At 33.0% G+C, this 11,300-nt stretch overlaps 1 protein-coding gene across 1 annotated transcript; it reads right to left on the bottom strand.

The window, feature by feature from the left end:
* Positions 1-8,690: 8,690 nt before the first annotated feature.
* Positions 8,691-11,010, bottom strand: LOC105764177 (uncharacterized GPI-anchored protein At4g28100). The gene is made up of 2 exons (XM_012582692.2): positions 9,717-11,010; positions 8,691-9,282 (listed from the first exon to the last, which is right to left on the bottom strand). Exons 1-2 carry the CDS (start codon positions 10,335-10,337, stop codon positions 8,944-8,946), a joined length of 960 nt encoding a protein of 319 aa, XP_012438146.1. The 5' UTR covers positions 10,338-11,010; the 3' UTR covers positions 8,691-8,943.
* Positions 11,011-11,300: the final 290 nt, after the last annotated feature.

Raw genomic sequence — 11,300 nt, forward strand, 5'->3', positions numbered from 1 at the left:
TGATTCGGTTCTAATGGAGCTATTACTAGGTGCTCAAGCTTATCCCAACATGTATATTTTTTTAAGAAAGAAACTGAGGCATCCAATATTTTTCCCGGTTAAGTGAGGCCAACTGAGATAAATTCACTCTAATTTCAGCATTTTTCTATAGTTGATTAAGCCCAATCGTCTCTGACACTAAAATATTCACAAGTTTTGAAAATGCTTTCTCCTCTCTTTTTTTTCAAAAACAAATAAAAAAATTCATGATTTGGTTTCTAAAATATATTCTTTTTCCATTTTGATACTCAAATTTTTGTTTATTTTAATTTGGTTCCTGGCTTACATTCAAATTCCCAATTAGGTACCTAAAATATGCTTTTGTTATATTTTTAGTGTATTTTTAGACAAACACAAAACGCCACATGGCCTCTTTATGTAAAAATAAACATTTTCTTTTATTAAATTTATATACACATTAAAAAATATAAATATATAAATAAATATATAAAAAATTAAAATATATAAAATCTAGAAAAAAAATTTTAAAATAATATTTACAAAAAATTACGATAATAAAAAGAAATTAGTTGGAATTAATAATATTATTACAAAATGAAAAAATTGTAAAGTTATACAAAACTTATAAAAATAAAAAAGGTTTTAAAATATTTTTTATAAATTTATAAATTTCTAAAAATATATTTAAATTTCAATTTTTTGCAATTACTTGAAATATAAATACTTTTATTTTTTTATAATTTTTCAATTTTATATATTATTTTAATTTTAAAATTTATAATTATAATTTTATAAAAATTATTTTAAACTTTTCAAAATATATTTATACATTATATATATATATATATTTACATTTTATAATCAATATAATATATATAATACTAAAAAAAGGATGTGTGGCATGTTCTAATAGCTCCACATGAATGGCCAATGCCAATCAACAACCGGCAACGGTTAGTCAAAGTCAAAAGTGTTTATAATTTTTTATTTAAATTTAAATGTTTATTTTAAATAAAATTGCCACATGGTATTTTTTTTATTGGCTAAAGTTGCTTAACAGATTTTTTAACGTTGGTTACAAAATTGACCTAGAATAGAGAAAATTGATACTTTAGGCACCAAATTAAAACAAGAAAATTTAGTACCAAACTGAAAAACTGACTATATTTCATAGGCTAAATTGTGAATTAAGCCAAAAAAATATTCACAAGTCAATATGGACGTATGTGGTATATAATGTATCTAAGATTAAGCCCAACCACAACGGCGGTCAAGTTCGAAGTTGTGGTTAAGCCCAATCTTATCAGAAAAGAAAAAAATTCAAGCAAAGAATATCTAACCACATGACCATTAACTATGGAAAATGGGCAAACATTAGAAACAATAATAAATAGGAAACCGAAATTCAATTATATATAATTTTAGAAAAAACCCCTACAAACCTGGGTCTCTGATCTTTTTAAGCCTAATTTTATTAAGGGTAAAATATTAAGGAAAACTTAACCTTCATTATTTTATTTAAATAAATTAAACTCTGTTGAGATAAGTTTTTAAAGGGTTGTTCATGTGTCAATGAAAGTGATCATTTTCACTATCAATTGCGCCAAGCGCATAACTTGTCTTATTTGTTGGCATGTTTGATAAAAAAAAATTGACAATTTGCTTTTATCTTTTTTAGGATCTTGTGCAACTAATCTTGTGTTTATCATTGGAGAAAAGATTGAATCAAGTAAGATTATTTTTTAAGCACTCTTATGTGATCTACTTACCTTTTATATTGACATATGCAATCATGAAGATATAAGTTGACTTTTATGATCTTTTGTATCTTTATATTAAGGATAATTGATGATATATTAAGATATGCAATCCATGAATATATGAGCTGATTTTATTATCTTTGGTATCTTTATATTAAGGACAATGAATTTGATAAAATTTGGGTAGATTAAGAGGGAGGTTACCTTGTGAAGATGGATTCATGCTCTAAATATGGAAGACTTGTTCAACCTTGATAAGTTTTTTATTGTTAAGGCAAGTGTTTTTTAAGTGGCCCTTAATGTGCCAATGGAAGTGACTACTTTTGCTAGCAAATCGGTAGGCAATATAACTTTATTTGGAGTTGAAATTCTTTCCAACTAAATGAGTTGGGAAATAACTTAAATGATTTTGTGGATAACCCATATTTGAGGATCCATCTCATGGAGTAACAATCTTTGAAGGTTTGATTAGATCAGATCAAGCAACCGAATCCCATGAAATATAAAGATTGAACCGGGATTCATTTGAAGACTTATCTTGAAGATATTTGATTTATTCTAGACTCTACAAGGATATTTGTAGAGCCTTTTTTATGAAGCTATTTCATTGGGTCTTAATTATAATTAATCTTTATATTAGGATGTCTTAAACTCTTATATATTAGAGGCTTGGTAAATTAGAACTAGGTAGAGAATGCACTTACTAGTTCATAGGGGAACGCTACTTTTGTCAATGCATTTGAGACTATAAAACCTTTTTGTTGTTGGTTTTACAAGCTAAATTCTCAGTAGGAGAATTTAGTGGTAAAAGGTATAGACTTTAAGATACAAAAGTGAGATGTCTTCAGTGGGGTGTGTTAGAACTAGGATCACTAGTTGTATTTGTTTCAAAGATAGTGGATTCAACTCATTGAGCTAGGTTTCACAAACGTAAGGAAACTAAATTACCTAATCAATTTATTGTTCCCTGATTTTTGTAATGCCAGCAGAAGTGGCAGCGGATGTCCACTTCCGTTGACACTTTTGTTCATATTTTGTTTATTGCAATTATCGACTAGTTCATGTCAACAAACTCTTATTGTATAGAAGTTAAAATTAAAGAAAATTTTTAAAAAAGCTAACTGTTTATTCAAGTGTACGGGAAGTATATATCTTTATTTAAATAAAAATATAAAAGCTAATTGGCTTTATTATTATTATTTTAGCCATTTATTGAAAATCTGTCTTACCTATTAATATTAACATTTAACGCATTATCGATGCATAGGTCTCATGTGCCATCAATTAATAATAAGACGATACATCATTATTGGTATAAAATAAAAAATATAGGACTTAAAAATAAATACAATTAACTTTATTTAAACATAATTAAATATTTATTATAATTATTTTGTTTCTCTTTTAGGTTTTGGGTTTCTAGTCACTAACTAAAAAAAATTATAATTTGGTCACTAAACTATTCAAAAGTTTTCATCTAAGTCACTGAATTATTCAAGTCACTGTTAAGTTTTTTTAAAGGTTTTGCAGCGAACACCAAGTTACGATTCGATGATGGTACAGTGGCTCAGTACTCATCGACAAGTACAAGAGAATATCTTAGATCCAAGTCGAATTGATGGTCAATGTTGGAGATCAGAGAAAAAAACTGTTTGAATTTTGGTTCGTAGATTCGTGAAGTCGAAAGGTACTTTATTAAAAAAAAAAACTAAACTATAGAAGAGAAGGGGAAAGAGCTTTCGATTGGGGCATACAGTGCCAACAAAGAAAGCCATATAGCATTTATTTTAACAGTATCGTGACTTAAATGAAAACTTTTGAATAGTTCAGTGATCATATTGTAACTTCTTTTAGTTTAGTGACCGAAATGAAAACTTACACATAGTTTAATGGCTAATGGTGTAGTTTACCCTATATTTTTAGGTACATATTTAGAAAAACAATACAGCATATTAGATCCTCTTATCTATAACCAGTTGAACGATACATTGTATTACGTTGCAAACCTTGCCAATTGTGTGATGTAGTTCTAAATTGGATGAATTATTCTTACAAATCTGATTTGAATATCTAGTCCTTGCTTACAAGTATTCCATCCATGCAGTAAACTTTTCCATAACCAAGAGTCTGTTCCTTTCACTTGCACATCTAAAAACTGTTAAAGAGTGACAATATTTCTTTAGAAGTATGGATTGAATCCTAGTCCTTCCAAATTCCTAGGGCTGCATAACCTTACCCTATACATAAGAATGCTTGTGTTTCTAATTCAGGTATTTCCTACTTCACATGCCTTGAACTTGATGGATATGGTATCGTATATTTGGTAGGATCCAACTTGTTAGTTTTAGGTATCTTAAGTGAAAATGTACTGGATTTTGGGTCCAAATGTAGAATACTTGGTTTGGGCTTCGCAATAACCAACATGAGGCAATTGCAAGGAAAGAATTCCTTTTAACTCCCATCTTCTACATTCAACACAAATTCGTATTATGGAATCATCCTAGTCTTAGATAGTAACTTCAACCAAAACAATTTCTGTATAATAAATCTGTTAAATATAAATTATTAAAAATTTTAAATGTAAGTATACTACGTTTATTAATTGCATTATATTAAAACATGTTTAAAGCGATTACGTAATGTTTATACATTTTTATATTTATTAAACGTAATATATAGGGAAAATTAACAGAATATAGCGATTTTAAAAAATATTAAAGAAAGTAGGCTGATTTTTTAGATATTCAGGTTCTCCCTGAAGGGAACTGTATGTCCAAGGTTGAATGGTCAGTAATGTTCATTCGAAGGTAGTGGAACGGAGGTCAAACATAGCCATGGAGAGTGGTAAAGGTCTGGTTGAGTTTCCAAAGGTAGGGTTTGCATGTCCTAAGAAGCCTCCTTTGGAAATAGATCGGCAGAGCAAGGGTTCCGGTGCCATTAGTGAGCTCTAGTACTTCAAGGTAGTAAAGACATTGAAAACTAAGAAAGACTGCAAATGTAGAAATTACTTGGGCAGTCACTAGGCGCTGCCGCCAGGAATAATGAGTGCAATTATCAAAGAGTTAAATTCTAAGCTGGACATCTTACATTTTCTTAAAATTCTCTATGCAAATCTCACTAAGTTCTCCCGAACTTATAAGCTTTCTGCTTGAATGCAAGTTAGTTAAATATTTGGAAATCAAGAGGGACCAAGCCAGACTTTGCTAAGGGCTAGGCGAAACGCGGTAGCTATGCATGTTTATATAGGGGCACCCATAGAAGCTTCTCCTCGAGGTTTTAGTTGTCATTTTACGTTTTTGAGTCTTTGTCCAAAGGAATTTTATAATCGATTGATGGAAATGAAATTTTAAAGTTTTATTACCAGTCAATACAAGTTGGTTAAGTATGTAATTTAAACCAAAAAAGAGATTTTGTTAAGTCACTCGGGTTAGTGTGGCATCAAATACTTGGTCCTAGGGAACGGGTTGTGTAGAGGGTGTTACATAAAGAGGGTGGTCCGTTAATTAAGTACCAACCCTAGTGTCGTCCATGATTACTATGTGCATGTTAATGAGCTAGCTCTACATAATAGGAGTTGAAATTGGGAAACTTTCAAAGATATGTTATCGAACTTAGTGTGCCTTAATATTGTAGTACAAGGGGTTCCTTCTCCTTTAGATGTTGAAGACCTCCCAGTTTGGCTATGGGAGAAGATTCATTGTTTCCTTTAAATGTCAACGAGGGGAGGTTGTGGAAAACAATTTGGAAGAGCAAAAATCCTCAAAAGGTTAAAGTCTTCTTTTGGCTTGTGAGTACAGGTAAAATGCTAACTAATGAAGGTCGTATGAGGCAACATTTGACTGATGATCCTAGATATTCTATATCTAGGCATACTGTTGAAGACACTAGTCATATCGTGCGTTCCTGTTTTATTGCCTTATCCACTTGGATGAACTGGGTTAAACTAGAAAAGCTTATTGAATTCTCTCAATTGATATTGGTGACTAGATTGATATTAAAATTTCACAACCTAGCTACTTTATGCAGCTTGATGTGGACTGGCCTATTCTCTTTAGCTATATTTGTTGGAAATTATAGACTAAGAGGAACAACCTGGTTTCCAATAAGGACTTCACAGATTGTGGGAGCATCGTCAATAGCAGTTCGGATTTGATGTGGGAAATACGTGCAATTAGTGAACAATGTAATACGAGAATAAAGAGTTGCTACTAGGTTCATTGGAGGAAACTAGAATAGGGTTGGCATAAAGTGAACTCCAATGGAGCTTTGTGATTAGATACGGGGCTAGCGACTTTAGAAGGAGTGATAAGAGACCGTGAAGCATGGTGGTCGATTTTGCTCTAGTGTGTACCACTCTGTGCTAAAATGGAACATTAAATTATTCTTTTTCGCACCAATGAAAATTTCGGTATGTACCAGTCACACTAGCTCGTTATGATCAATTTTGATCATATGGGGTGGAATATGGTGCACCAAATAATATTTAAAAATATATTAATTTTTATCGTTTGCTCTGTTTAAAACTTTGAAATGTCAATACTTGCATTAACCAATGAATAGAAGACTACACTTAATTGGACAAACTTTAAAATTTAAAATATAATAAAAAGTAAGCTCACTCGTAGGTCCAAAAAAAAAAAAATCCTCCTGATGAATGCCTATATCTTTAAAATTTCAGCCTCCTGCTTAGTTCCAAAGCTTGGTTTCAAACAACTCTTTCAACCGTTGATATGTATGTTAGTATTGAGATATTTTTTCTTCTTAATTTTGGATTTATTGAAGGATAGATTTTTTTTATTATTTTGGAGTTTATTGACGAGCGTTTTATATAATTGATAAATATTTTATATTTAAATTTTATTTAGTATCATTCATTTAATATTTTTAAATATTAAAATATACATATGTTAAATATTTTTTGAAAAATAAATCTAAAACGGCATGTCAAAATAGATTGATACGTACCAGTTTGAGAAGAAAAATGATGCGGCTATTGGCGCGGTACTGAATATCATAACCGGGTACTGTTTTGTATTTGAAACTGAACTTTGGGGCTTGGAGAATGGGTTTGAGAAAGGTGGTACTTGAAGCTGAACTATTGCTAAGCTTTTAGTTTCTTTCTTGAATTTCTACTATTTGGCCCATACTTGAATTGCTATGTTGAGATTTGGAGGTGAAGCTTGTGCATTCTTACAGAGAGGAAAAAAAGGTGGCGGATGGTATGGCTTCCATATCTTATAATAATCAGCTTGGTTTTCATGTTTTTTTCGCACCTCCTGATGCTATATTGCATCCTCTACATGATGATTGTTCTGAGGTGGCTCTCCCGGATTTGGCTTGATTGGCTTTGGCGGTTTTTTTTACCCAAAAAAAAAATAAACTATAAGATCTATAAATGATATAAAAAATACACACATACCTAACTCCAATCATAAATGAATAAAGGAATTTCCTTTACCCTTCTATTAACCTTAATCTTACAATTCAAGGGACACTTCAACATCACTGTAACTACAATCTTAGCAACCTAACTCCTAAATACCAAACTTTTGATGGTCTTATGTTCAAAAAAATTTTAGGGGTCAGAATTAAACTATAATTTTCATGGTAGTAAAAATAAAATTTTAACATTTTAATAGCCTATATCTTTATAACTTTTAAATAATTAAATCAATTTTTTTATCATTTTTAGGAAGATCAAAAACCATTTTTATTTTTACCAATTTAAAATTTTAAAGAATTTTTTTTTTCATTTTAGAGGGTGGGCACCTGCCAGCCCCTAGTTACCCCTGCTTCTAAGCATTTTATTCATTTATTTTACTTATTGATGCCGATGAGTGTGGTGGGCATGCTATCATAAAACGATTTCACCCACAACCCGAAACCAAAGATTCTACTGCCAATGCTATTCAATTGGTTTTCATTACAATATATTATTTATATAAGCTTTAATTAATTAACTTTGATAGTATCTGTTTTTAATTATTTTTATACTTTGAAAAAAATACAAAATCCCTCCTTGGTGTCTGGCCGACAGTGAAAGGGCCTTTGGAGTTGATAAAAATAGATAAATTACATCATTAGTCATTAAATCATAGGTAAATTTTTGTTTTGATCACTTGATTAAAAAAGTTACAATTTGGTCACTGAAGTATTTAAAATTTTTTATTTTAGTCACTAGATTATTAAAATCAATGTTATATAGCTTTCTCTGTTTGCATTGCATATACCAATCAAAATCTCTCTTTCCATTATTCTTCTACAAATAAGTTTTTTTTCGTGAAACAACTTTGGATGCTATGAATTTACAAACCAAATTCAAATAATTTTTTTCTTTGATCTCTGACACTGGCTGTGAGATTGACTTGAATCTAAAATATATTATTTTATTCGTTGACAGGTACTCATTCATCATACCGATCATCAAATTATCGTTTGAAACTTGTTGGTAGAAGTTAAAAAAAAAACTTAACAACCCAATAAAAGTAAAAACTTTTAAATAGTTTAATAATTAAATTGTAACTTTTTTTTAATTGTACGGTGAAAATGAAAAAAAAAAAAAAGGGACTTTGGAAAGTTATGTACTGCATAGCGACAAAAACTCTATCGAAACCACACACATTAGAGATGTTGGCCCACCCCCATGCCATTTTAAACACCAATTTACAAACAGATTTAGCATAATATTTTGGTTAGAACTAAAGTAGAATCAATTTAAAGAATAAAAAAGGTCACTTTACGAGGTTTTATATAACTACTTTACTACTTTAGGATACTGACTGATATTTATACTAGGCGACCAACATATCCCTGGGATTGGGATTCCCTTCTTCCTTCCATTTAGTAAACGCTTATATAATCAATTCTCCCCAAACCCATCTGCCTTCTATGATCTATCACACCACCCACTTGTCAGATATGATGAAGAAATGGCAAAGGGAACTAACACTGTCTATTATATAAATCGGCTTCACTTCTCGTCTGCTACATAAACAAATAGTTTTTGAAAAGGCGAGTTGAAATTTACAGAGGGCGAAAAGGCCATACACAAAAAAGAAGAAAGACCCCTGCGTAACCCCATCTTTAATTGTCTGATAGGTCTAAAAGGTTCACGTGAATCCCCATCAGTCTCAAAGGACTACCCAAAAAGCAATGTGCCACTCCATCACCACTCTCCGACGCTCTACCCAAATAGTGAAACCAATATGATAAGGGGTAAAATCGGGAATGTAAAAGATTGCCACGATGGTGGTGGCGATGCAGACGATTGAGCTTTCTCCAACTGCAGGGAATCAACAGCTAAGGGCATGTTCTCTTGATCTGGGCTGCACCTCGACTCGTGAGGGTGCGCACTGTACATTATGGCCCGCAGTACGGCCGAAACAGTGGGTATGTAAGCCGTTTTGTTGCGTGCAAGGAGCCAAGTGAGTCCCATTAGCTGGCAGTCTCGGTTGAACATCTTGCTGGCTCTCTCGCTCGTGCTCCCGTCTTGTGTTCCGTTCTTGCTGTATCCGCCTTTGAGCTGTAAAGTTACCAAAATTGCAAAAAGGAACAAGACTGTTTTAGAGATCATGGTTTGGTTGAAAGGTAATGAGCAAGGGTCCTACTTATTTGCAATGTAGAAAAAGGGTGATGCATATTGGCTTCTCCATCCACATTACAATGTCACTTTCATGGGTCTACTGGAATGAGTTTGCTTCCCGTGTTATCAGTTGCTCACTGAAGCCACGTTCATTAATTAACAGTAGAATTCAGAAATTGGTAACTGCTAGAGCAATTATATTCTCATGAACCAGAACGGATTTAAGACTGACGACATTCCTTGAAAATGATAAGGAAAAAACAAAAGAGTGGGATCTGGAATGAATGCATTCATTCCCCATGAACTGAACTGATTGTTTGGGTCATTTTAAGTAGCCAGAAAATGATAAGAAAGAATTATCATTAATTACATACCCTTTGAAGAGCACCGAGGCATTTGGTACACCCAGCATAAGAAGAGTTGGTGCAACTCCTCTCCAAGTTCTTCACTGCAGCTGTCGGTGTGGCGTTCTGGAAACCGGAAACACTAAACGCAGCGGGACAACTCAAGGAACTAATCTGATGTAGCCGTATCCCACAAAAACATAGAATCGGATCGCAACTGGCGTTTGGCTGAGGAATCTGCACGCGCTTGCTTAGCAATGCGTTCTGCAACGAGTTCACACACTTTTGAGAATCATCCGGCCTCATGGGCTGCTCCGATCCCGCAGGAGCGGGAGCCGACACTTCCAAAGCATACCTGGCATGAGCTGCAAAGAGCCAAGCTGCTAACACGGGACAGCAGCGGCTTCGGTCCAGGTTGTTGCCACAGGCGTCGTTGACGCCGCCAAATAGTTCGGCGGACAGGTCGAGACGGCAAACTTGAGCTTGGATTTGAGCTGGAATTGCGGGAACCGTGTCCGTGGATGAGTAGTCTCCAGGTTTTAAAGACTGATGTCGACCGGAAACCGGTTGAGATAGAAAAGTGGCCAGAAAGGAATGGGAGAAGAAAGAAAATAATAGTACAAAGGATGAGAGGAGGGAAAGAGAAACCATGTTTTGGAAAAAGTAGGTGGAAGGGGGAGTTGGAAAACGGGAGCTAGATGGTAAAAGTTAGGGTGGCTACTCTTCTGAATCTTGTAATTCCATAATAATCATTCATTCCTTTTGTTCATATTAGATAAGAAAAAGGGAAAGAGATACTCGAGAGGTAGAAAGAAAGATTAGGGTGCTTTGAAAACTACCCGCACTAAGCAAGTAGGTTAATGAATTTTAAAGAATCTATAAACAGCAGGTGTGGTGAGAGAGAGGGCGCCTCTTCTTCTGCTGCCGCTCTCGACTGTCTTCTTTCTCCGAGTGTGTATTCATTCAATCGGGAATTGAGGAGGTTACCTCCTCCTTATATCTTTCTCTCCAAAGGGCATGAGAAATGACAGATTATCATGAAACGAGAGAGAGAAAGAGGATAACAGAGATGTCTCTAGGTTCATGGTCGGGAATCCAATAATTTTATATTTGGAATGGAAAGAGGGAGAAGAGATGGGTCCACTCCATGGGAAAAGACACAGAAGAGATTGGCTAGGTTATAGGGGAGTGATTGAAAAGCAAGGCCGTATAGGTCTGTCTGATCAGAAATTGTTGTTCTTCTCCTTTGCATTCTCTAATTTCTTTCCATCCCATCCGCCTGAATGTGGATGACAGCACAACACTGCCCCTCCCCTCTTTCACCTTCACTCTTTGCAACTGTAAAATTAGCTACGCTTTAATATTTCATTTAGATAATATAGACAAACTTTATTCTTTTATTTAAAGATTTGAGAGGAATTATATGAATAATAATAAATAAAAATTTTAAGTTTTGTTAGATTTTATCACACCCAATAATAATTTGAGTAAATAAATATATTTTATACTAAAATATATATTTATAAAAATATATAAAAATTTATTATTAGTGGAATTAAGGGTAAAGCCAAAAAATTTTTGGGTAAAATTAATTTATGTATTTTTTACTATGTT

This window comes from Gossypium raimondii, chromosome 12 (assembly GCF_025698545.1).
Source record: "Gossypium raimondii isolate GPD5lz chromosome 12, ASM2569854v1, whole genome shotgun sequence".
Lineage (NCBI taxonomy): Eukaryota > Viridiplantae > Streptophyta > Magnoliopsida > Malvales > Malvaceae > Gossypium > Gossypium raimondii.

Excerpts from the sequence above, each read along its gene's own strand:
- LOC105764177 (XM_012582692.2), bottom strand. The coding sequence starts at position 10,337 with ATGGTTTCTCTTTCCCTCCTCTCATCCTTTGTACTATTATTTTCTTTC. Across the intron at positions 9,283-9,716 it reads GCCTCGGTGCTCTTCAAAGG|CTCAAAGGCGGATACAGCAA; the intron begins GTATGTAATTAA and ends GTAACTTTACAG.